Source organism: Lathamus discolor, chromosome 3 (genome assembly GCF_037157495.1).
Source record: "Lathamus discolor isolate bLatDis1 chromosome 3, bLatDis1.hap1, whole genome shotgun sequence".
In the NCBI taxonomy this organism is placed as follows: domain Eukaryota; kingdom Metazoa; phylum Chordata; class Aves; order Psittaciformes; family Psittacidae; genus Lathamus; species Lathamus discolor.
The window spans coordinates 109,919,816-109,947,300 of NC_088886.1; the positions used below are offsets into that span (position 1 = coordinate 109,919,816).

General features: G+C 43.5%; 1 protein-coding gene across 7 annotated transcripts in view; it reads right to left on the minus strand.

Annotated features, from left to right (window-relative positions):
* Positions 1–11,785: 11,785 nt before the first annotated feature.
* SGMS1 (sphingomyelin synthase 1) overlaps positions 11,786–27,485 on the minus strand; it is a 101,580-nt gene continuing 85,880 nt past the window's right edge. For all 7 annotated transcript variants that reach the window (XM_065671127.1, XM_065671130.1, XM_065671126.1 and 4 more), the window contains 5 exons: positions 26,164–26,997; positions 20,985–21,102; positions 17,488–17,641; positions 16,523–16,689; positions 11,786–14,258 (listed from right to left, as the gene is read on the minus strand). In XM_065671127.1, coding sequence (XP_065527199.1) covers positions 14,079–14,258; positions 16,523–16,689; positions 17,488–17,641; positions 20,985–21,102; positions 26,164–26,780 — 1,236 coding nt within the window. In that variant the 5' untranslated portion in view covers positions 26,781–26,997 and the 3' untranslated portion in view covers positions 11,786–14,078. The remainder of the gene's footprint in view (positions 14,259–16,522; positions 16,690–17,487; positions 17,642–20,984; positions 21,103–26,163; positions 26,998–27,485) is intronic.

Below are 27,485 nucleotides of genomic sequence, written 5' to 3' on the forward strand. Positions count from 1 at the left end.
ATCCCAGTGGCAGCAGCAGTGGTAAGGATGGGAAGTGGAAACTTATCTTTCAATCTGCTTAAGACTGCAAAACTGTACCTCCTGTGAGCAGTGATCGCTCCCTGCCATGGGGCCCGATGGGGCAGGGTGCGCGGCTGAGCTACCAATCCCACATTTCCCAGGACACTTTGCTCGCTCTTTGGAAGAAGTCTTTTAAATAACCCCCCCCCCCAGTCTTCCACCAATACATTAGCTGAGTGGACAAGGGAGGTGCTGCGGCCTGAAGACTCACAGCCTTTCTGTTGCTTGTGTGCTCAGAGCACATCAGAAAACAATATTGTCACCATGATAAAGGTCAATTTGGGAAACTCAGTGTGAAAAAAGCACACTCCATTGCATGCTCAGGTGCAGCTCTCTCCTGACTAGAAAAAGAAGTGGCTGTGACAGCTTTCCAAAATAAGACCCTGTGTATAGATGCCAGCTTTCTCCATCATATACAGAGAGCTCTTTGGCTTTGCTTTTTGAATATTGTTCTTCCTCCTAGAACGGAGGTTTATTTGGGGTTAAAGATTAACAAGAAACATTATTCAAAACATGGCTGTGGTAAAATACGCTATTTTCTCCTCTGACAAAAGCTCTGGTGACCTCTGATTTGTCCTGCTCTGGCAACCAAGGCTCACACCAAGGGCTTCAGTCTTGCCTGGTGGGAAGTGGCACTTGTAGCAAAGATGTGTCTTTTGCCCTTCTTGTAAGCATCTGTACAAGGTAGAAGTAAGCCTTTAAAATAACTTTGGACATTTCCAAGTGTTTTTAGAGGTGTCAGTAGATAAAACTTACTGCAGATCCCATTTCTCTGCCTGTGACTAACCACATATCATCTGCCCCAAAGGACTGGTTCCCTGCTTAGGGCAGGTCAGGGGTCTCCATCCTTGGGAATACCCCTGACTCACTTGGAAATGACCCCAATAAGTCTGCTGCAGCTGCGGCATTGGCCCTGCTGGAGCCAAGCTGTCATGGGAATAGAGATGGGAGAGGATGGACTTGTAATTAGAAAGGGAAGAGTGAGGCAGAGCCTGTAATCTTCTTGGAGGTAACATTTGCCTTATGGCGAGTCTGGCATGGGGCTTGCTAAAGCTCATGCCTGGACTATTCCCTGAAGGTGATTTGCCGTGGAAACAGATAACCTGCAGAAAACAACTGCTGAAATAAGCATTTATGGGTTTGGAAAGGCTGCGACATGGAACATCACAAGAGAGCTGAGTGGGCACCCAGGCTTGCTATAGGTGACCTTCCTTATTGACTGCTTTTGCCATGGTAACCTACAGCAGTCATGATCATTGCCGAATTTCCCCAATATATTCTAGTGGCTACAAATCTAACATTACAGGTTTCCTTCTTCCCCTTTCTACTCTCAAAGCATGGCGCTGGCAGCTGCAAAACACCGCATCCTGTCCAGAAAACTGACATTACAGCACCAGCCTTCAGCACACCTGCGCAACGCACTATTACAGCTTTGTTTTCCCAACTGACTAAAATGCCGAAGGAATACTAACAGAAGCGAACATGAGTCCTATGAAATTCGAGTGAAATCTCATGCAAACTTACCTGAGACCCCTCTTGCGTCCCGCTGTCGAGAGGAACTTCTTCAGCTCGAGACCTGTTTCAAGCTGAAAAGTGCAGCTTGAAAATTATTGCTGTTATAGCCCTGTGAGTCAAGCACTGCACAAGATAAGAAGAATCAATAATTTATACTGCACAAGGAGATGATAGGGGTTTTTTTCCCCAGTGTGTTTGCTTTAAGTTATGAACTGTGCCTACCTCTCTACAATAACCTTTTTGGGATCGCACTGATCAGCTCTGGAGCAGCTTGAGCAGCTCGTGTGACAGCTGCTGCTTCCTGTTGGGCCAAGACTCCTAATCCTCACAGGAGATTAGTCCCCAGCGTTGCCAAACTCTACTAGAGGAAGAACTTCAACACAAGATTGTATTTTGAGATGCAAAATATATCTTACTAATGTGTTTTTATTTGTTAAAACGTTTATTTATTGGAAAGCATCTTTTTCCATCTGATTCCCTTTGCGTTGCAACATCCATAAATTCAACAGCTGCTAAAGTATTCTTTATCTGAAGGGTTTTGACAGTTTGCTCTTCCCGAACAGGACAGGACCCATCACATTTCCTCAGAGAGAAACTGCTTGCCTTTGCTGGCAGGAGGGATGAAAGCCTCCACTAGCAATACACTAGCTTCCCCCACCAAACATATATTATGGTGGGATTTAAGGCTGGAAGCACCTCCAACATTTTCCCTCTCACTCAGCTTCCAAAGGCAAACACCTCAGAAGGTTCAGGCTTTGTCTTTCATCACTGTTTCTTTCATGCACCCTAATCCAAGGGTTAATATTCCAGGTAGTGCCAAGCACGTGCAATCTGAGTTATCGCTTCAAGGTCACATTCAGTATCGCCTTTTGACTCGGTGATTTTTGGACCGGCTTGTGGGGAGAAGCAAGATTTATCTCCTCACTGCAACACCGGAGGAACGCGCTTGCCCTTGCCGCTGGTGGAGAAACAACCTGTGGGTTGTCAGATACCAGTGGTCACCTCTATGCTGCTGGGAATACCCTGCCTCAGGCTGCAAGGTAGCCCCAAATTCTGCATTGGCCCTAGAGGTAACTGAAGAGCCTCATTTGACAAAGCCATGAGCAGTCAATTACACTGCTGTGAGGGGAGACCTCCCGGGACAGAAACGAGCCAGAAATAAGTTGTGCATTGGCAGGAAAAGCAAGGGCTCTTCCTGAAGGTGCTATATTTGCTGGATTGTCTTGAAAACTTAAGAAATTGAATTATAAGGAGTTGGTATAGTGATAGTGTGTCCTGCCAGTCTCACCCCATGAAATGCAAAGAACTGAGGAAAAGACCTCACGATGGCTCTGTAACTCAAGAAAGCACAAGCTAGCTGATGCTGGGGCTGGAAGAGGAAAAAGAAGCTTGGTAGCAGCTCAGAACAAGCTTTGGGGAATATCTGAAACATTTTTCCTTTAAAAAAGGCTGCTCGATGAGGTTATGGGGAGCTGCGGGTCGCCATCTGCCCTGGGTGGCATGACCGCATCCATCCGTCCTGGCTCAGGACTGCAGAAGCAACAAGATTTTTGGTACAGAAAAGGGACTTCCTGGACTGCAAAGACTTCAGCTGAAGCACTAAGGACTTGGTAAATCCCCCTGAACTTCTTCCTTCTTGTGGAAATACAGCTCAGCGTCTCCAGAGAAGGTGAATTACCAAGATGGTATCCAGGAGAGTGTTTATTGAGTACACAGAGGTCATCATATGGCAGTGCAACAGGTACCCTGGAACACCTCAGAGCCCCTGCCAATCTAGTGAGAAACAATTACCTGGCTCACAAAAGAAGTCCTGGCATGGTTTCCAGCACTTCTCAGGAGAAACCATCCCTACTGGTATCTGCACCCTCACGTCCACCTCCTCAGACAGGGTTACAGCACAGCCTCCACAAGGGAGGACTGTGGTCCCACTGGAGGCGTGATGCTTACCCCCAGTGCAGCCACACTGGAGCACCTCGCCTGGAAAACAAAACCCCCTGCAAAAGCTGTCCTGTCAGGGGTAGGATGCCCATGGACCTACTCATCAACCACTGATTGTTGAGATCAGCAACTCTGCAAGATGCAGGCTGGAAGGAAACCAGAGCCCAAGAAGCAAGAGTAGTCATGGTTGGAGGGGCCAGGACATCCCTGAAGTTATATTCTATGTTGGAGGTGGGAGAAAATGTGGGATTTGAAAGCAGGCATATGTGAAATGCACTCAGGCTCAGGAAATTTCCTTTGGGAGGTAATTTTCCAGCACTGTCTGGGTAGCCTGGGACTACGCATCAGTCTGGGCTGGTATCAAGTCATAAAACGTCACAAGGTGAAATTGCCATATATATATATATATGTATATATGTATATGAGAAAGATATATCTCAAAGACAATATTCTCATAAGAAAAGGTTTGCACAGATCATCATCTTCCCCAAGACCGCGAGTCTTCCAACTTCCTCCCCTTCTCATTTTGTGCTGAGACCAAAGAAAGTTGTATTTTATTTATAATATTTATCCTACTAAAAAAATGGCTTTTACGCATCATTGCTATCACTCAACAGCAATTTGTACCCTTCCAGATACACCCAGGAGCTGCAAACAGCACAGCATTTTCATTCTCAACATAACGCAAATGCTGCAGAGAACTATGGGACAAGCCAGCAAAGCCCTTGCAGGCCTATTTGGTTTCATGCTACCACCCGACCACTCCTGGAAACACTCAGCTGGTCTTGACCTTCATGCTGGATGCTCTTGATTTCTCACATGACACCAGGTACAAGGTTTTAATCACTTGATAATATTTGACAAGGAGCATTCAGGAGATTGTGGATCCTCTCCGTGGGATTAAACAATGCGGGTTTAGAACAACGTTGTGGGTAAACCATGTAAGGAGATCTCAGAGGATAAAACGATGCTATTTTTCCTGTCCTAAAAATCATTTCATACATTTGGAAAGGCAGAAAGATAAAATATTTTGTTAACGTACCCTTACATGAAAAAAGAACTTCTAAAGCCACTCATGAATAACGGATCCACTGACGCAGTAAGGCAAAGCTGAGAAGAGGAAACCCAGTAAACAGTTTGCAAGTGTGCATTTCCTTATACAGCAAAGGTTGTGCTTCCAAATAATTATGGAAGGGAATTCAAAGCACATCCATAAGTGAGCCTCTAGGGGAGAAATCAAAAAGAAAAAGGAAAAAAAAGGTAAATGTTCTTTAAAAATACAAACCAGGGATGCGTTTGCTTCCCCTGCTGCCCCTTATTTTGTAGTTTCTCACCACCCCAGATCATTTCAGAGAACTGACGCTTTCCCCCAGCATCCACATTTCACTTCAAAACCAGCCTGCATAAACCCCTCACTTCCTGGTCAAAGCCATCAAAGCCAAGACCATACAAAACAAAGTTTTTACCATATAAATGCATAGGAGACCACAACCTTCTCAGCAAACCTTCTGAAACTGGATTCCTCCATCCAGGTCTTCCAACATCAGTGTGCAGGAATGGCGATGGGGAAAATCACCAAAGAGATAAAGAGGGAAGGTACATGTGGGACACCAAGGACTTCCAACATGCCCTGGGTCTTCTAGGTGCTCTTCCCATGGAAAACTTACCTATAAGTAAGTTTCTGAAGTAAACAGAGTACTTATTCATCTGTTCTGTCCCTTTGCTTTCCTTCCTTTTCTTTCCATCATCATTGCAACCCTGAATTTATCAGAGCACTGGCTTTCCCACAGACTGTGAAGGGGAAGGATGTAACACTCCATCTGTGGTGCTTCACTGTTGCCCACCCCACTCAAGAGAAATAGCCTAAAGTCTGGCTGTTTATCTCTTCCTCCCCTCTCATTTTCATGGTCCTTCAAGTGGTCTTACAGCAGTTTGTTCCAGCCTTCATACTTGCTCTTGTCTGAGCTCCTTCCAAATGGAGGCTCAGAGTGGCTTCACTTAAATTTGGCCAGTGGTAGACATTCATTCAAAGCTGCAATGCTCCTTGGAACAAGCATTTTTGGATAACCCACAGAGGTGCATGAGGTTTCCATGGGCCAACTGGGAATGCAGGATGCAATCACAACAGGAGGCAATTTGTCCCTACCAGGAACAGGGATATTTGCCATATCCTATCTAAGCCAAACAAGAAGAAAATACTTCATCTGTAAAAATTGTAAATAAAAGTAATGCTTTAAGCAGTGAGGCTTAAAGGAACGGCTGCCTTTGCTACAGGAGGAGAACAAAACCTTCCTCTAAAGCATCTCTGCTTTTCTGACATGGCTTGTCATCACTGGGACAGCAACCCAACCATCCCATTTGCCCGCTGCCAGGTGAGTTTTGGTTGACAGACAAAACACATCTCATAATGGCCCGAAGTAAAAACTCACGCTCTCTTGCATTTTAACAGAAGCTTTATTTCCTACCTGTAAGTGCAGCCCCATGTCTGGGGTGAAGCACCCGCTGCCTCATACAACTATCTGCTGGATGAGGTGTGGGGTTCTTGAACATCTTCAAAAGGCCCTCCTGGAGATTCATACCAATTCTACTGCCTTTCTGTTGAACTCATTATAAAAGGAGTCCAGAAGAGACCTACCTGCTGGTATCACTCACCTCATACACGGAGCGGGGAAGAGGACAGATCTGCTGCATAATCTGGATGAAGCTTTGTTTGCCTCCGCTGGAGCACATCAACAAACAAAGAAAGAGCACTGTTTTGCCAGGCTTTTCTTTATTACACTGGAACATTCTGCACCACCTTCTACAGAACCAGAATTCCGGCAGGATATCTGCTGCCACTGCATTGACCCAGTGTGTTTCTAGGGTGCAAATCTTTTTTTGCCCTGGGAAGCCATTGCAAATACCCCATAACAGTGAGCAATTCTCCAGTGAGGTCAGACATGCTGCAGGCCTCGTCACTTGGAGGACAGAAACCTTGATTCAATCCTATTTGCTAAATACTCGCTTCCTAAGCAGAAAATTGAAACCACCATCATCTCAACACGGGCACGTTACTTGTACAGACCCACAATGTTCAGCAAAGCTGTGATCCTGGATGGGAGGACGGGAAAGCAATTATGCGGCCTCTTAGATAATGTTGTTTATTTTATAAAGAATGGCCAAAGTCCTTTTTACGTGGACACAGGAGGATACCGATGGCAGAAGATAACGTGTCTGCACAGAGCTGTCAGCAAAAAGCTGCTCAGGCTTTGGCAGGGACACAACAGGGGGTGATCAGGAAGCTATTCATGGATATTCTTCTCCACCTTTCCTGGTCAAAGCACTCACACACCTGCTCCAAGCAGCAGCAGATATCTCTGTTGGCTGAAGGGCTGAAGTCACAAACACGACATGAACACGGTGGCCATGCTTGAGTCCAACCCCACGACCAGGCTGGCACACAGACTGATCCAGAAGCACCAAGCAGTAGCACCAGATCTCTCTCTAACTCTCTGGTTGGCTGCCCAACACTTGGGTCAGCGATTTCCTTCTGGAACATCTCCTGCTTCCAGTGGCTAATGCAGAAATTGAGGAGTTTCACCAGGATCTCAGCTCTTCAAGTACTTGTTTTGTGAATGGCTTCAATGGCTTCATGAAACCTCTAGTTCTTCTGGTAAAGTCAAATCTGCCACCCCCACTGGGAGAGCTCATCCCATTGGGTTCAACAGGAGCTTCAGCCATGGACATGACTTTTGCCTGGTCACAGAAGCTGTCTGAGCTTGGGCTTGAGTGACACAAGGGAACATGGCTAAAGCCAGTTCTAAACACATCACTGAGGCTCAGAGCCCCTTTCTGTGGGTACAGGCAGCACCTAAAACTTCAGTGGAAAAGCAAGAGGAGGACAAAAGTGGTGCCAAAGAGAAAGGAAACCAGAAGAGCAGGCCCATAAAGATCTGCACAACAAAAACATGCTCCAGACCCAGCACTGGGCTCTCTGGCATCCCTTGAGGTCTGTCCTCAAGCACTAGCCTTGCACATGTGCTAAACAGTTGTTGGGGGCAGTGAAGGTATTTTCCAGGAAAGACACCAACAGCTCTGTGGGATGTGGCATACGGGTACTTGCAGCTTACTGGGAGAGAGCATCCCATGTTGCGGAAACACCATGGGTCCATGGCATGGCTGAAAGCTGCTCCTGGTAGCAGAATCAGACCTATTTGTGGTGATAAATGGTGATTTTCCTGCTGGACAACACGGCTGGGAGCATGCATGGGAAGTTTAGGAATGGCAGGCTGAATGGGGAGAAGGCCTTTTGCAAAGGTAGTAAAACTGGAACAATTACAGTTTCTGAACTCAAGTCAAGTGCACATCACACAGCAATAGCTGACCCAAAAGGGTTATCTACCAAACATTACTAAAATCCTGTCCTGGGATGTGGTATGAGTAAGGACCTTCTACCCTTCCGGACAACCAAGTCCTGGCAATGGTCTGCTGCTGTCTTACTGCTGATTAATGTTCAGACATGGGAACACCAAAAAGTTGCCCAGATCATATGCCTTAAATCTATTCACAGATTAAATCCAATGGGTTAAAGCTTCACCACAAATGAAAACCATTTTGCCATCAATCACCTGAAGCATCAGCTAAAGGCCAAACAGACATTCCTTGTCTCATACATAACGTTACTGCTTTCAAAGCTGAAGTGCCTCCCCTACTGCTCCCCTAGCCTGGCTGAGGTTTCCCCAGGCTAAAGAGCAGAATGACCTCGTGAAGAGGCCATGTGACAAAGCACGGGTCAGTCATTCCTTCCATGGGAAGAATATGGGGTAGAAATGGACAGATGTGGAAAAGCACCGCGTTTCCATTTCCCTGACCAGCAGTACAAACCAAATGACAAGGAGGGCACTGAAGCAAGTATCAGAGTCTCTGACAAAAAAAAAGGTAATCGTGGATTTACCAAAAAGTAAGCCGGCTGCCAGATGCAATGGGAAGGTATGTTTCAGTCACCCGGCAAAATGCAGGCAAAGCATGGAAGTACACTGATGGGCTAAAAATAATGAACCAGAGCATCTTTCACTGCTGGAAGGTAGAGCCCTGCATCTTCTAGCCAAGGGGGAGACAGCAGTGCAGGGAAACAGGTGATGTCCTGAGCTCTTTGCCTACTGCGCTCTCTTTAACACTATAAAACATTAAGTGGAAAAGGAACAAAAAAGCCACCATGTGGGCTCACTCACCCGGCAGAGGGCTGCCTCGGCCAACATTGCAAATGCAAATCCTCACTTTGCACTCAAGGCTTGCAGCTCAGACTCATCGCACCCAGCCTGCTCTGCCTACAAGAAGCTGAAATGAACCAAAAACCCCAGAGTGTTGCTCAAATAACTTGTCTGGCAGCATCTTTCTCCCAGGGAAAATGAAAATCAGCAGTTATGAAATTCTACACTGTGATGGGTGTGTGTTGCAGCTGCAGGCAACCAATGGAGAAGCCTGAGCAGAAGCAATTATTAGAGTCAGGGAGTATGCTGGCCAAAGTCACCCAGTGCATCATAAATGGATCTAAAGGACAGACCCTTTGTCACTGCAGATGCTCTGCAAAGCCTGGGGAGGGAGATGCATTAAAACATTACATGGGCAAAAGCAGAGCTTGAATGAATCACTTTGACCCTTCCAGGGGGTGAAGGTACCCTGCAGGAAAGCTCTTGCAGCAAGTTGTCCCCATCATGTTAAAGGGGATGGAACCAACTCTGAAGCAGCTGGACCCTATGGTAATACCTGGAGGATCATCCTCGTAACCAGTGAGGAGTGTTCAAGAGAGACATTGTTCTGACAGAGGTCTTTTGAGAGCAAAATTGTTTCAGAGATTTCTAAGTTTAAACTGGCAGCACTTTCAGTGCTCAGGACTGTAGGAGATATCAGAAGAAAGACTACAGCAGCCAACTTTGGCTTCAGACCACCATTTCCTGGCCCTGCACATTCCCCTAAGCTAACCCATTCCCCCTTTCCCCAACCTGCAACAAGATCAATTGGCAGCAGGACACATTTAGAAGTATTTGTTGGAAATGCTCTGGTTTCATTAACTTCATTCACATCCAAAGCTGCATTTATCACAGCCAGTCCCAGGATGGATGTTTTGCTCAAACACACACAGCATCAGCCCCACAGGCACAGCACTTACCTGGGATGTGGGAGAGCATGGGGAAAACATCGCTCAGAGGAAGAGCCGAGGAAGAGCCAAGCAGCATGTGCAAAGCAGAAGAGCTCTGGCACAAGATACAGAAAACCTTCTTACTCCCTGGGCCCAGAGACTGAAAAAGAGCAATGCAGAATTGGGCAGATCCTTTCCAAAGTAACTCCCACTGGCTTTTTCTGGGCAAAAATCAGGCATAAAATGAACAAGGTGGGCTGCTCTATGCCCACCTATGCCTACATGCCAACCGTCTGCCAGCAAGAGTAACTAGCAGGGCTGAGACACTGCTGCTGAAAACCACCTGCAGTCAAGCTGAGGGGTTCCCACCTCCTCCCAAACTTCGCTAGCAACATGCTTACTATTTAAACAAGGCTGCACATGGGATGAGCAGAGTGTCATGGCCAAATCTTGGTGCTCACCAGCATTCCCTGCCAAGCCTACGGCATACACAAATAACCAGTGACATAAATTACATTAAGATGCACCAGTGCTAGAAAATTCATGTTAATTTTCTACAGGGAAAATGTGTATTCCTGCCAGGTTACAGGAGATGCATGGGAACACTATGCTGCATATGACGCAAAGTGTTCATCTCTATTTCGGGCACACGGTTGTGGAAAGAGTCCTTATGAAATGGTCAAAACCAGCCATAAATCCTTCCAGAAAACGTCTGCTTCCAGTACCTGCTGAATTTGATAGTAGAAGTTGCCAAAACAGGAACCTGTGGTGGCTTCTCTTAGGGGAGCACTCTGATACTCCAGCACCAGAACAAGGATAAGCCAAAGGGCACTGAGCTGTCCCTGAATAAATGCAGGAGGGGGGAGGTTGATAGGGATAAATTAATCTTTTCAGAGTACAGAAAATCAAAGGGATCATTACCCTCGCTTAGCTTGCGCTCCTCAAAAACTTCCCACCCTTGTAGGTTAAGGGTCTTAAAACTTTCTCCATCTGGAAGGACTAAAAGCTAAACTGAGGTGGATCTCAGCAACATCAAAGTCCACCTTTCTTGCAAAAGTCTTCGTTTCTGTTTGTCCAGGACCCAAGACAGTTGCAAGGTCCTCCTCTATCTCAAGCTTTCATTTTCCATCATTCTCTGGTGGAGGTCCCTCTTTCAAACTTCAGCCTCCTGGAATCTGCACAGGACATGGTAAGGTTTATCCCTCCACACACAAAACAGGCTCCTATCATCCTACAAATGACCTCAAACGAAACAATTCGATGTTCAATTACAACATCAAGAGAAGGAGGCTTTTCTGGCACAATGTGGAAAAAGCCATTAGCTGTTTGCTTTGATCAAGGCAGCACACCACCAGACTTCAGCTCTTTTTATTGACTTCTTGCTCTACACTGGCCCAAATCTGCCACGCTCACTTCTCTGATGGGGATCAATAGCGAAGGTCCATGTGCGCCCAAACAGCACAAGCTTCACTTACCAAGGTAGATGCATGCTATGCACCCATGCACCAGTGCAGTGAATGATATATGTGGTGGTTCAGACTCTAACTGGAAATAGGATTACCCCTGGAAGTTGCCCAATGATCTCACTCCAGAAACACAAAGTTCAAAGGCAAGCATGGGTGTTCAAAGCCTCCAGAAGACCTCCACCACCCATGGCTACGCTCTTCCAGAAAGCAAAGGCTGAAGAATCACTGTACGTGTACCACACCTGAGTGGCTTGCACAAAATGCCGCTGAAGTGCTCAGCGGTGGGAAATTTGAGATCCCCAACCATTAGCACCATCCTAAACAATGAGCAGTTGCACTCCACACACCGATCCCTGCAGCATTGGTGCCATCACAAGCCATTACCCATCTTAAAAAGCTGGTGCTGGCGAGCAGATACTCACAGGGGACCAAATCAAGGCAGCACAAGCACCACGCAGTCTGGAGTTAACACTGATGCGCAACAGTTTTGTCTCATGTATTGCTTTGGTCCCCTCCTCCAGACCAGGCAGCACCCAGAGCAATGCCACACTGCTGAGCTCCATGTCCCTGCTTGCCCAGTTATTTCTCAAGATAGCATGCTTTACGAAAGCACAGCTCTGCTGTGGAAAAACATGAAACCACGTTTAGCAAGTAAGTCATGCAGTAAGTCAGACACTACAATGCAGAATTCAGCAGATTCCATTTAATATCATGTGCATATATCCATACATTTACTTATGTCAATGGTTTTGATGTGCGTGATGCCAGGTCTTGAAAAATCTACTAGCTCATTTACTTCTGGGAGCGTGAATTCTCTCTTGGGGGGGTTTGCTTTCTATTTTAAATCTATTTTCAACCATAGAGTTGCCAAGATAATACCATCAACTGAAGGTAAAGTGTGCAGAGCTGATCCCTGGAATTTGCAGGCAGCTCTGCAAATACTGCTGCAAAGGGTTTTGCCAAGAAGCATGGCCCCTCCCTCCCAGGGAGAAAGAGAACTGATAAGAAATTGGTTAGTCTTGTTCAGCATCCCAAGCAACAGCAAGACAAAGCAGCAGAACTAACACCCCATAAATTCTCTAAGGAAGTTTTTGGCCAAGACTGAGGAACAGTGCAAAGAAGTGGAGATAAAACCATCCCCCCTCCAAAAAACTGGCACTTTCACTTCTTTTTTTTCCTTTCTGTCATTTAAGTGACAGGACCAGTAGATCCTGCAGTCATGGATGTTTACCCTGCGATGTGCTCCGTCCCAGCAGTTTCACAGTAGATTTTTCAAGCCCTGGTGATGGCTCCCAGGAAGGCTTCTCCCATCTGCTCCCGGCTCCCACACGATCAGAATCTATTGCATAGCATTTATTTCAGATAAGGCACTGTTTTGCCCAACACGAACAGCAATTCAAAACCAATGCAGTTTCCATACAGTCCAAATTTGATGGCCTACAGTGCAATAACACATAAAATTAAAGGCAAGGTTTGGAAGAATAAACCCAGCTTTCAATTTAAACTTAATATTAAAAAGATAAAGGAAACTACATTTTTCAAAAGCCTCTTTATTTTCCTTCACCATTGTTGTTTTACAATACAAATATCACCTTGTGAATACACAAAAACCCTACAGAAGATAACTCTGCTTCACGTAAAATACAGAATGGATATATATATATTTATATATATATATTTTCTCTTCTTCATTCTTTAAAAAAAACTATTTTGCTCTGCACATTGGCAAGTTTAGGATAGAATTCTTCCCCAGACATACAGTATGTATGGTAGGAGTGAAACTTATAATTACATGCAGTTTCTGCACAAATATTTTAAAGAAATAGAGTATCTTTGTTGTTTTTCAACAACATTTCAATACGGGATGGAGAAACCATTTGTAGTTCACTCAGTGATCATTTGTAAAGTTCTTAAAAAAACGGAATTCATGGCTGTTTTTCTTTTTAAAATACAGCTACCAAGTAGACAATAAAGTGATACCTTTTAGCGTGACCTGCCCACAATGTGTGAGCAAGATCGGACCCTTTTCATTTGTTTTTTTCCCCTATACATGGCATTTTCAACATTATAAGCAAATTTCCAGTTTAATTTAGCTATAAATGCAAAAATTAGTAATTATACAGTATATATAATTCTGCTTTCATGGAATACTTTATATTAAATAAAAACATTTAAGACTGCCTACTGACCATACAATCAAGACAAGAAAGGCACTAGAAACATAGACAAATCTCTCTCTCCCAAGAAGCATTTTCTTTAAATTTTAACTCTCTATCCTCTGACATGTAAAAATCTTTTTAAATTTAATTTTCATACACATTTTGAAAAATAAAGTTAGGAAATACTTAGAAAACCACTTTACAACTTTTTTTTTTCTTTTTTTTTTTTTTTTTTTGCACTTTTTGACACAGTCACTGCAGATTCTACAAAATCAAGATTACCAAACCTTCCTGTGTCTATCACCTTATTCATAGCGTGGTGCAACAGGTAGAAAGATTTCTTGATTTTACCCAAGGCAGGTATTTAGAAACCTTCACATAGTCATTTGCTAGAAAATGGCTTACAGCCCAATCTTTGGGGCAAGAGATATGAAAAGTATGTTTTCCCAAGAAAATAATATGCTTTATTTCCAGATGTGACTGGAAAGACCAGAACTTATGATATAAAAGCTTTCATTTATGCCGTCGCATCATATACAAAGGAACATGGTGATGGGCAAATGTAAATCCCAAATCTATTAACAAGAAATGTGTAACAGTGCATGATAAGTTAAATTTTCTTTATTGTTGTCCAACGCAGATCCTTTGGAAAGAAAAAAAGATCACAGTGCTTACCAGGTAACTGAATAGGTTAAGTCAAGGGAACCGTTGAAAGAAAGGGTTAGGGAGCAGTTGATTTTTTTTTATGGCATCTTCTCATATGGAGTTCTTAGCACTTGGGACAGGTCCTTTCCCCCCCCCATTTTGTCTGTTGACATGCTGTTATGTGTCATTCACCAGGCGGCTGTATTTCACCTGCCTGCCCCGGTGCAGCACCGGCCAGGGGAAGGGCCAGTGGTAGGAGCGAGGTACAATTCCTTGGACATTCTTTTCAAAGTACTGGAAGGGCTTGTACCACCAGACCCTTGCAAGGAGGTTAGTTTGGGAAGCTTCTTTTAGCACCTGCACAAAGATAATCAGAAAAAAGAGAATTACAAAAAAGCACGACTTACTTGTACAATTTCACTGCACATCACTTGCAATCAGTTAATCAGTGGTGTCCTGCTTACAGCTGCTTCCAAAAATCTCTTAATATCTAGACACACACCTCAAACAGACCTGCATGGACAAAGACCAAGAGAAGCCAAGCTACTTTTTCATAGCCTCCCTGTGCTCACAAGGGAGGCTCACCCTTGTTTCCAAGACCTCAGCTGTTCAATAGTCCCATAAAAAAAGAATCAATAGCCCAAAGAATTGGGGTCTTCTTTCTTTTGGGAATGAAAAAACACCAACCCAACCCAACCCAAAGCACAGCTGTTTGCATAGGTATCTCTGAATTTATCTCTGAAATATGCTCAAGCATATCTTTGGAGCCCAGCCGTGTGCCTACAGAACTATGAGCAATGCATGCCTCAACCCATTTGGAGGAGGTAATGAACCCTGCCCTGCCCTCCACATACGCTCAAATGGTCCCAAATCCACCCTTTCATTTCTCCTAGCTATGCACAAGCCATAGCTGAAACACAAGGAGTGGGCAGGCACCAAGGGAGTTATCCAACTACCCAGCTGCACATATTCAAAGGGAATCATTGTATCAGCCCACCAGAAAGCACAAGCATGGGGCTTGTATACTAAGCTTTCTTTCCATGTCATGAACTCACATGTAAAATAAGTTAACTTTAGCCCTAGTGGGCTTCTAAGGTCAGACACAAGCCACAGCCACCTGCAAATGGAGCAGCACCAGGAAAAAAAATATCACACGTGCTCAGGTAAGGATCCAGGGTTCAGCATTTCCCAACATCTCAGCAGCTTAGGGAAGCAATGTTGAGCAATCTTCTAAGTCACACCATGCAGTAAAACAGGTACATTTCCATACAGTAAGGCAAAGGGCTTTTCTGAAGCAAGTCCTCATTAGCATTCAAGGCAATCCTGACTTCAATTGTTTCCAGCTTGGATGTACAGCCACTTAGCACCATTGTTTTGAAAGAGCCCAGAAGCAAATGCAAAGGGTAGAAGTCAGTCTGATGGTGATTACAAGAGTCTGGGCACAGACTGGTATCAAACACAGTGGTTCGCAAACTAACTGAGCATCAAAGGGCATTCCTTGCAATTAGGCATTTGGTGGTAAAAATGTACCACAGGGTCTGACTGTAGTGTACTGCTTCAAGTAGCATCAAAACCACTGGAATAATATGACATAGTAGCTAGAAGACCTTGATATGATCTAAAACTCTGCACCATCATATTATTAATTAATTTCCTACCATCATACTGCGTCTTTCTTAAACATAATTAACTGGAGGCATAGGCAACAGATAAGCAAAGCATCTTTTTCCAGAAAATATTTGGAAACCAATTTGCTGTTACAGACCTGAGTTTCTCTTATCTCATTAGGTCTTTCCCATGGATAATAGACTTGTGCATTTTCTCTCACATTCCTCAGCACTGTAACCTCATTTCTTACTGATCTAGTTCACTGGCAGGAAAGTAAGAACTGACATGAGACCTCATTTAGACTTCTTCATATGACCTCTGAATCATTTACCACTGCTCCCTGGTTGATTATTACAAATCAAGTGCTGCCTCCTCCTAAGCCGCTCCTCGCTCTCAGTATTTCCCTCATCACCCTGTTTTCCATGCCTTCCCAGACTTGGGCCTTAGGACAGGAACAGCCTGTTCTCTGCTGCAAAAGCAAAACATATCTCTTGGTCAAGGGATCTTACTGCCACTTGGAAACACTTTGGAAAACTGGTTTATTTGTAGTGAGGCCTCATAATATTCTTCAAGAGATGTGCCATCTAACTAAAGTATACAAACCACAGAATTCCAGGAAAACCCAGCTGGCTTCAACAAAACAAAACCAAAATAAACACCAAGGCACAAAAAAACCCCACTACATCTAAACGGTTTGTTCTGCTATCACAAAACTGGCCAACTGGCCCAGATTCAGAAGGACTTCAAAAACTGAGGTTACACAGCAGAAGCAGAGAGGCCTGCCTGTGGGAAGACCTTCAGATATTTTTGCAGGCATAACTCAAGATGAACCCAGCTGATGACGCCTTTTTATTTCCTGCAAACCCAACGTGAAGTGGGAAGAGAGGAATGTTCCACAAGACATGGGTGAGTCCACTCCTACTCCTGCAGAAAGTCTCAAAGTGCAGAAATTCATCCACCACCATGCTATGGCGAGTGGAGCCACGCAGGTCCAAAGACTGTGAGAAACTCACTTGCTGGTTGGCCATTGTGTGATACCACCAGAAAAGTCTTGTAGTGATGTAGTAAGCCACCACCACGTCCACAGTGTAGTGGTCATGAGCAAGGAGGATGCAGAACATCCCAACCATGCTGAGTGCCCAGCAAAGCCAGTGATACCACCAGAGTCGCCGTGGGGAATCTGGAAAGAAGCACAAGCAGTGATTATTTCAAAATGTGATGTTATTGACATGCAAGACTACTGCTGTAATTAGCAGAGGATGCAGACTGCAATCCTGGGTGCGTAGTGCAATGACTGCATTCAGATTAAAAGGAGGAATGCTGAGATCACAAAATAAGTATCATTCTCTTAAGGTGTAACTTAAAGTTGTGCTCAGGGGTAATCAGGTCCTTGGGAAATAGAAACATTATTAAATCTTTGAGAAACAAGCCCAATACATATACGATACACCTTAGCCAGTAAAAATTAACTTATTTCTATTTCAGCACTGATTCTACATAGACAGCAATCCTTTCCTTTTGCCTTTCATAAAAGATAAATGCATATCCTAAGGCTTGACTCTTGCAAAATGAGCAACCTTGCATTGAGCATAGCATTCATCTGGAGTCTTGAGACACTAGGAAACACATAGTTGAAACACCATTCATCAGGCAGGGTGAAATGAAGGTTTCAATTATATTCTAAATTATTTTTGTTCTGTTTTGGGGTTTTTTTGTTTGGTTTTTGTTGTTGTTGGTTTTGGTTTTTTTTTGTTTTTTTTTTTTAATAAGATGCTTAACTTAGTCATCTACATGGTATTTTGCTTCCAAGGTTTTCTTTTTCAGTAAGCCCTATGTCTTAGAAGTACTATTACTTTTATTTAATTGGAAAAGCATGCACTTTCACCTTAATTGTGTTTTCCAATCAGTACAACAATAATTTGTGAATTAGCAAAGACTTATACAACACGAAATTCTACACGAACATTAACAAACTTACACTCTTTGATAAATAAGTATGTAAGAGTTAATATGACGGTGTGACCGCTGTACAGATAGTCACCGCACATGTTGTGGGATCCTGTGATTGACAATCCACCGCCAGCAATCAATTTCATTATCCTTCGCAGATGAGATTCCCAGTCTCCAAAAAGCTGGTAGAAGAGTAAAACATAAAAGCACAGTCTGTCATTAATAAGTACTTATTGCTCACACTATGTAAAGGCATAACCTTGCTCCCAGGTCTTCTCAGCAGCCTTTGCTAATGTTCATGGCTGTGCAGGAAAAATATCTCTACCAGGAATCTCCAAGCACAGCTAACGGGTTCAGATCTGGTTTTATTTGTTATATTCTTCCACTGGGATATACAATGGGCATGCATATATATATATATATATATATATATATATATATATATGAAACTCACATATATACAGTGGGGTTTAGAATAATGACTCTTGGAAAACCTACAAATTCTGTAATACAGTCTCAAAAATCCAGCCTCACCAATAAAAAGGAATTAAAAAGTATTTCCAGCTACAGCTATAATTTTGTCATGTTCTCTAAACATCTGGTTTTCCTTCTGTTCAAGAGGCAATGCACTCCAAAATAAATCAAGCTTAATTTAATGAAACTTGTTCGTAACAGCACAGGCCCTAGAGATGATAATCCAACCGTAAAGAGGATGAACTGCCCAAGCTGTACAGCCAGCTGCCAAAACCTAGATCCAACACACAGAAGAAGTGAGTATCTCATTCCAGACTCTAAAGCCTCCCACCACTCTGCTTTGGAAAGTCTTCAAATTGTTTCCATCCACTTCACATTTCAAAAGAAACATATATAGTGTTTGTCAGAGGAGAGTGCCAAAATTTGGTGTACAAAACTTGGGAGTATTGTGTGCAGTTCTGGAGTCCTCAACATACAAAGGACATGGAACTGTTGGAACAAGTCCAGAGGAGGGCCACGAGGATGATCAGGGGACTGGAGCACCTCCCATATGAAGACAGGCTGAGAAAGTTGGGGCTGTTCAGCCTGGGGAAGAGAAGGCTGCGTGGAGACCTCATAGCAGCCTTCCAGTATCTGAAGGGGGCCTATAAGGATGCTGGGGAGGGACTCTTCATCAGGAACTGTAGTGATAGGACAAGGGGTAACGGGTTAAAACTTAAACAGGAGAAGTTTAGATTGGATATAAGGAGGAAGTTCTTTACTGTGATGGTGGTGAGGCACTGGAATGGGTTGCCCAGGGAAGTTGTGAATGCTCCATCCCTGGCGGTGTTCAAGGCCGGGCTGGACAGAGCCTTGGGTGACATGGTTTAGTGTGAGGTGTCCCTGCCCACGGCAACGGGGTTGGAACTAGATGATCTTAAGGTCCTTTCCAACCGTAACTATTCTATGATTCTATGAGTCTGCACTGGCTTTATCTCACACAGTGCGTATGAACAATAGGTACGTTCCTGTATACCTGATGGATTTGCTCAGACCCAACTCCAACCCATGGCAAGTATACCCTCACTGGGGTATTTCTGAAAAAACTTCAATGTGCCTTAGGACAGCTAAATCAAAGTAAACCAAGTCCTTCTGGTGAAGATGCCTCTCTCTCTCTCCTCCCAGCTGACCAAAGGGCAGCTGGTACTCTCCCAAAACTTTGCTTTTGCTGCTCTCAGCTCAAAACCAAGCCCAAATGTTAAACAAATCTACAAAGAAAATGTACATCATGGGACAAGCACAGCCAGGACATACTGAGCACCTCTGGGACCCAATGGGAAGCAGGAACCACCTGAGCTCAAAGGAGCAGGGCTAAAAGATCAACGCATGGGATTACACATGCTGCAACCTTACGTCATTTGATGAAGTTTTAAAATCCATGCTAACCATTTAACAGTCAGAAGGAAACACAGAGTCACCTAGCTGGCTGTTACAGGCATGTTCTTTTCTTTTAAAGCTCGGTCTTGCTTTAAGAGGTGGAAATCATTAATTTCTGATGGACTTAAACAGGGTCTTTGCAGCAATTTAACATTTCCTGCTAGCAGTTCCTTACACAACATTAAAATGCTCCTCAGAGCCTACTCCTCACAATCATATATAACTCATAAGGTGTTGAGAGGTTATTCTTTTCCCACCAGTGTATTTATAGCTTTCAAGAAAGCCCAGCTAATCCTTAATTTTACTGGGTCAACAGAAGTGCACAACATAGGGTTGCCTTTACTTGTAAAGGAGTAATGAGACAGATGTATCAATGCTGTAAATTTCAAAAAACGGCAGATTTACTCACTTCAACACCTAAATACCCATGTTTTCTTTAATTTCGTAATGGCTGACTGACAAAATACTATGTTGACTCCTCTCTCACTTGCTTCTCTTTGCAAAAGACCTCAGTCTCTCAAAAAGCCACAGGAGGCTTGGCAAACACCCTGCCGTGTCAGACAACTGGTGTAGTACATTCATTGGCTTTATTTCCTGAGGAACTGAGGCATTTTGGCTTTGTACATACCAGCAACCCTTACCAAAACAGCAACAGCAGGTGTACCAAGTTGAATCAGTATTTTACTACCTCTAAATCAGTGATTTTGCTACCTGTCATCTAACTCCTGGCTGTGCACACAAAACTGTTGAACTGTGTGTATAGTTAGTGTGGAGCAGATAGTTCCTTTTTTCCCCCTCTTTCTCCTGTTTAAATCAAGCTATAGGACAAACAACTCCAGGAGGGGCAGGGAGACAAACTGGTATGGAGAAAGAGCACTTGTGTCTACTACATGTAACTTGCCCCCTACTCTAGAAGTCCAGTCTGTATTAGACTGGATTTCCCTACTACAAACAGCACATTGCAGTAAGGACCACAGTTAAACTAATGTTTACATATAATGAGATGGATGCAACAACACGATCCCTGTCCCATCTCCACCCTGAGCATGTGAATTACCCTTCAAGGCTGACTACAGTAGAGTCTTGCCTAAGCACCTCTGCTGTAGTAGCTTAGTTTCAGCCACGGCTTTTGCAAGCCTAACAAACGGGAGTCAGTGCTAGATTGGGGAGGAGGTGGCAAGTCCTTGTGCTAACACAATTGCAAAAAACATATATAGGGACAGACAGCTACAAAGGAGACAGTTTTACCAGCCTTAGAGAAGTCTCCTTGGGCCATTTTCAAATTGAAATCATACTTGGATTTGACACCCTGAAGTGTTTAGAAATAAATGATTCACACATGCACCTCCACAGATTGCACACACTGACTGTGCAAATTAGTTGAAAGGGCTACAGAAATGGCATAGATTAGTACTTTGAAAAGGGTGGGAACACCTGCACTGCCCCAAAGCAACCATCAACACCTTCACCAAGAGTGAAGACGAAGATCTGCAGGCGGATTACTCCATCATGCCAAACTGGTATTTTCAAATTAGTAACAATTACTGAGGAAGTGTTGCTCATATTTGTGGTAACAGCAGGACAAGGGGAAAACATACAGATTAAAATATGGAAAGACAGCCAGAAAAAGTTTACCTTTGGAGAACACTTGAAATGCATGCCAGGTACTGGGAGTGTAGTCACATACATTGTAATACACCGATACAGGTATAGTGTGCCAACTATACAGAAAAATCTTCTGCTAATTATAGACCTAGAAGGGAAGAGGAAAAAAAAGAGAGGAAAAAATAAGGAGGTCACTGAATGCAAACAGAACATGCGAAGGTAAATAAACTACCAACTGTTCTCTTCTGGATGCTTTTAAAACTTGTGACAGTATCATCTTACACCTGAATACTGAAATACTTTATAAATATTCTCACACTTTAAAGGTGGGAAACACAAGAGCAACTCAACCAACATTACACACAAAGGTGATTGCAGCAAATGTTAAAGATCAGAATACAAAGGCCTGTGCAGATTTAGTGTTGAACACATTAAAAGGGATTCCATGCCCCACACCCCTTCATTAGCATTGAGCAGTCGCTAATTTCCGATTCAAGGCAGTGGATAAAGTTACAGTATTTTCATTATAAGATGAAAAGGAGTAAGTCTATTTCGGCTGACACACACATTTAGTGCTTACAAAGGGCTGCTTGAGAAGAAATAGCTTGTATGACCCAAACAACTGAGAACACATCTTTTCCTGAGCAGCATTAAAGAGGAAGCAATTCACATCAGCAACAAAACCTTCAAAATACAAATTCAGAACGGCTCTGGCTACAGGACAGGGTGTTTTCATGGGAAGCCAAGCACAGCAAGCAGCCACAGCTGCAGAGATTTATTCATTGAGGGCTGACAGCAAATTGCTGATGTAACAGAGATGGCAGATGCAATTTTGGGGTACCATGATGCAGTTCTGCAAACCAGCAAGAACACCTGGGGTAAAGAGCTGCAGATCAGACTTGGGAGTAATAGCCAGCCCCAAAACTGGCCTGTTGAGTTTCATTGCTACATACCAGCTAATAACCTCACAAGGAAAGAGCTACAGCAACTAAACACCTTTGGCACATCCGTGAGGGTGGAAACAACCTCTATCTGAGCTGGCTCAGAGTTCAGCAAAGAGGAATCACTACCAGCATTACAAAAATCAACAGCAAATCCAGCTACAGCAGGTTCATAACCTTAACCACATCAACCCTTTGCATCCGGCGAGTTACAGCCCCTGTTGGTTTCAGCTGATTTTAAATAATTGTAATTTACAATTATGATCATTTGGGAAATGCAAGGGTTATAACATAAGCTGCAAGTTCTGGCATTCATCTGTTGCTATTTTGAAGTATTCACTTTGAAATAAAAAAGTACGTCTATCAAGCTGAGCTCTTACAAAGCACAAAAATGGCCATCTTTTTTAACAGCTTTTGGCAGAGTTATTAAGCTGTAGTGCTCCACCTCAGACAATATGACTTTACAGTGCCAGATCAACAACAACTTGAGAGTCTTCATTTATCAGAAAAGCTTCAACTATGACAGGGCAAATGCATTTGCATGCCAGTACTTACTGCTATTGAAATACAGTATTTTGTATTTTTTTCCCCCTCCTGATGTAAATATGGACAAAACTGCAAGACAAAAGTTATACTTTATTAATTTAGCTCCATGGATGGAAATTTAAGAGTGGAAGGCACAATGCCATTGGGGCAGTAGTTTTCCTGTGTTTAGTATTTCTCTCTGAGAAGGGTGATCCAATAGAGATCTCACACTTGGGCCTGGCTTTAAAACCAGACATAAACTTTCTTCTCTTTAAAACCTGGTATGAAGGCAAATGGGGGCTAGGGATTAAGGACTGAGCAGCACTGTATGATGAGGCTGAAGAAACAGCAGTGGTTTATAAGCACTGAACTTTCTTTTTTTTTTAAATAAAATTCCCCATGACCCTACTTGGTGTAACTGGATTTAGCACATTTTAGCTTAGGAAAGTCTGAAAGTGCTCTGTACTAGAATATGTATTTTTTAAAAAGTAAAAAGCCTCATATTTTCCCTTCTCAAAAGGATTTGTGTGGGTGTGTGACTACAAGCCAGCTACAAAGTATAACTTCTAAGGTTATTATGGCCAAGACAATACGTATAACAACTCTCCAGACCTCACTAACATGGGTAGCCAGCACACTGCTTTTTCAATCCCATGAGCATGCAGACTGAATTAGATGTCAAATATGGCCAAACCCCAGCATTGTACTTGCTCCAAAACATCTGGGAATGCTTCCCAGAGAAGTTAACTCTCCCTTGGCAGCTTGCCTGAACTTCTCAAGGTCCCCATGGTATCTGTGGAAAAAAGCTTGAGCCCCCAGCAAAGATCTGTACAGCCACCCTTCTCCTGCTTTCTGGTGGGAAACCAGTGCAACGCCATGGGCAGTATTCTGTATGGAAACTCAAAGAAAACTGTCACTGATTTTCTTGCACTAAATGCAGTACCTTGCCCAAAAGCCAGCCAAAAACTCCAGTCTCTACCTGAAGGTAAAACGAATTTTCAGGCAAGAAAGCAGTAACAGGGGCCAAAGGGAAACCCTGCACTGTGGTTAGCTGGACAGACAATGCCTTCTTCTATTTTGGCCCAAACTTTGCAGTTCAACACAGAAGACACGTAGATCCATCCTATTTAACATCATCATGCAATCCCTGGTCTAAAGAAGACGACCTGAGTGATCAGTATTATGAATGACGACACATCTCTATTGTACGTCACTGCTTCAGAGAACAGCAGGCTTAGACTGGATGAAATCAGGTTACTGGGCAATAATGACTTTGGTAGGATAAGCAATAGGAATGTCACTGCTTGGCAAGGACAAGTGTTTCAAAAAGTTTGCCTCCTTCAGCCAAAGGCTCAACCCAGCCACTGGCTGCAATTCAGCTCATGGGTAACAATGCAGGCTCATTCACTGGTGACCCTGAGCTTGCACTTGGAGACATCCACAAACAGTACCTCTGTCATCTGAATAGGCAAGAAACCAGGTTCATCCTGCCCAGCAATCACCTGGCTTCACATCTTAAGATCTCAAATGTAGTGGGGCAATGATACCATCAGAGATCACAGAAGTGAGGAAGGTCTAGCTGACATAATTTCCTCTCTCTATTCTTGAGTTAAGTTTCAAAGGGAGATGATAACCCATGCCACAAAAGTAATTCCACTCTTCTTATAGCACTTAGTGGTTCACTATCCAAAGCCATGAGAATAAGGTCTTCCAGATAAATCCACCTCACTGGGCTCCTTTTTCCACCAGCACCTCTCCCATTCTTCCCTTTCTGCTGCTTACCAACAGATTGAGCCTCTCAGACTTCGATACCTCTGTTTGTTGACATAAAAGACAACCAAAGCATTACATGACCATTACACGCACCGACCAGCGCTGACCAGCTGACATCTTCCTCTAACACCAGAAAGAACCCTTCTAAAGCAAATAGAAAATGAACACATCAAGCCAAATGGTGACAGGGTGAGAGGGTACAAGGGGGAATCTTCACATCTATCAACAATACCAACATACTTTATCACCAGCCAACGTCTCAACGCTTTGAAATCTCCAAGGACTTAATGGATTCTGCTGCTCCTTAATCTAAAGACTGGTCAGTTCCATTATAGGGCATCTGATCCTTCATACTACCCTATTAACCTGCCACCCTGTTCTTGAGAGCAATCTCATGCTACCTCCTCTACATGCTTCCCTCATTTTTGGACATTTATACTCAGAGACCCAAGAAACTTAATGTTCTCCCACATTCACTATAGGCAGCTGAAGCAGCGGGGAAAGAAGCTGGAGTGCAGCTGCCAACACAAGAGTGGAGTGATACCGAAGCTTACAGCCATAAACAAAACAAGAGGCCAAGCTGGGGTAAATCCTTTCTCCTATACATACGTGCACATAAAAAAATAAAAATAAAAAGGGCAATTCCACAGTTTTTACAGCCCTAGAATAACAATAAATTACCCATTCTAGAAACACTCCTCTAAGGAATGCCATCTCAGTAGAAATGTGCAACAGTTTTAGAATTTCACCTGATAAAATTCATTAAGTAGTACAAAACAGCAGGAAAGATGAATAAAACATCATCTCAGTCTTGTGAATTACTTAAACATCTGTCACATTCCTATGGAAATGCACAGCTGTATTGCACTAGGGCATCCTGCCCCAGCTTAGCAATTCTCTTTTCAAGCTGCCTGTACCTTATGAATCAGGTGAACCACATGCTCACTTTTAAGTTTTAATGTTTTTCTCCACTATGAGAGTGAGTGATCCACTGGACTCTAGTTCTCTTTTCACAAAAAAGGGGTCATTAGAAAGTCCTGCAAACTGAAAGATCTTCTATTTCATACGGTGGGGCTAAATTACACTCCTTCCTCAGTTTCCTACACAGGAGTCACAAGAGTCAGTGCACAGGTAAAGAAGGAGGAGACCCCCTTTGGGCTGTGCAGCTGTGGGGACATGACTGTGCCTAGGTTTTGAAAGGAAAGGTGATATGCCACCTCATAGTACTTAATGCCATTTGACTCTGAACACTTTACTCACAGCCATGGCAGCACAAGAAACTTACGATAAGGCAGTCCAAGGTACAGATTTACAGCAGTATAAATACCCTGAATTAAGCATCTGCACACACTCTGTAGAGGGTAAGCAGCAGATTACTTCCACTGGCAGACAAATTCACCCTTGCAATTCTGACCAGCATGAGCAAGGAAACAGACAACCACCAAGACCATGAAAATTCAGTATATATCAATACTTTTGCATATTTTATGATTAGCTTGACATATTTTGTGTCTGACATTACCTGTCCCATCTAATGTCAAGCAAAAAACATACTTCAACACTTTTTCATGAAGCACTGTTTAGGTACATGAACTAAGCCACTGTCTGTTGGCTTTGTCCACCAGTATCGTAATCTTAGGGTAGGTTTTTACATCAGGCAAACTACAGAGACACTAACTGATCCCAAGTTGGTTTGCACTTCACAAAAGTGTGAGCTGTGCCTCTGCTGAACAGTCAAACTGAGGTAAGAATACCGTTACATCCAATTCATGGCTTTTCACACATGAAGAGGGTTCAAGTCAATTGTGCAGGCAAACAAGACCAGGGCTGTATCTTAGTTTCTTAGGTGACTGTTGAACTTCTCAATTTGGGAAAATAAAACCAGAAAGATCACAAGAAGCTTCATTTTATTTGGATGCAAACCAGTATTTGACCTCCCTAGCACTCAGTTTTCAAAAGGTTTTACTTACTTGTATTTTAAGAGCAGCCACTGAACAAACCACAGTCCTACAAGGATCATGCCATTGATTTCACAAATAGAAAAAGCCCATTGCACTCGATCAAAACGATCAAAAAATGCATCTGGTAGGGGAGGCTGCACCTCCTTGGGAGGCACTCGTTCATGAACGACTGAGATAGTCACTGTAGTAAAGATGAAACAAGAAAGTGCATAAATAAAAGCCAGGAAAGTCTTGCCCCATTCCATAGGATACTGTGAGCGCTCTGGCTCTGGCATGGGGATCTTTATCATCTCCTTCTTAAAACCATTTGGCATCCCGTTCAGCTTCATTTTACTGCTAAAGCCATTCTCGCGTGTGGTGTTGCTGACGTGGATGTGCCCGTTGATGTGCCCGTTTTTGTGAGCCTCCATGTGGTGAGCCATTTTTAAAGTTTCAATCATGTGCAAAAGCCGCTGTCCGCTGTCAGAAGACACCCGAGAGAGAGGCGTCTTCTTAAAATCTTCCTCCGTGAGGTTGATTAAATCCTGCCCAGTGAAGCTTTTCAATGGCTCACAATACTCCGGCACAGCATTTTCCGTTAGCCAATTCGTCACCTCCTCAGGTGACCACAACACCACTTCTTTCATCTCGCCAGGCAGCTGTGGCACAGTCTGACATCAATTTTAAATTGGGCAGCAGCCACTGCGTCTCCAGTGTGTTGGAAAGCTCCTCCTTGGCTTCATCTTGTCCTGTGAAGCAGTTTGGCAAGAGGCAAGTCCCTGTCTCTAACCATCTGATATGAGCATCCACGCACTGTGGCAAGCATAGGAAATGGTTCACTTCATATTCGTGTTGGCATTCTTCCTGGGGAGGAGAAAAACCCAAAACCAGTCATTAGGACAGCATTTAAAAATAGTTTGCAATTCATTTTTAAAGAAGAGATTGCTGCACAAGAATAGCTGGGCTCTAGCATGGAAAAGACTAACTGATCCGAGCTCTAGCGTTGTATGCACAGCACTGTCCTTTCTGAGCTCGCTACTGATTTTCTCAAGAGCCTTAACAGTTCTGTATTTTAAACACCACTTTGCAGCTGTGGGAAGGACTCCTCCTGCTCTATATTTGTTAAATTTTCTATTACCATGCAGCTCCGGTCCATAACCAGTACCCAAACTGTATTTAAGGATATACAGAGAAAATGTTTATTTAGTATTATTTACGTCAGAAACCTTTTCTCCCCCTTATAGACTATCTTAATGCAATGTGTTGCAGTTAGTTATTGAATAGGAAGCCTGATTATTGTTCTGCAAGGCAAAAATACCTAGTCTACCACAAAAAAATGCTTTTCTATAGGT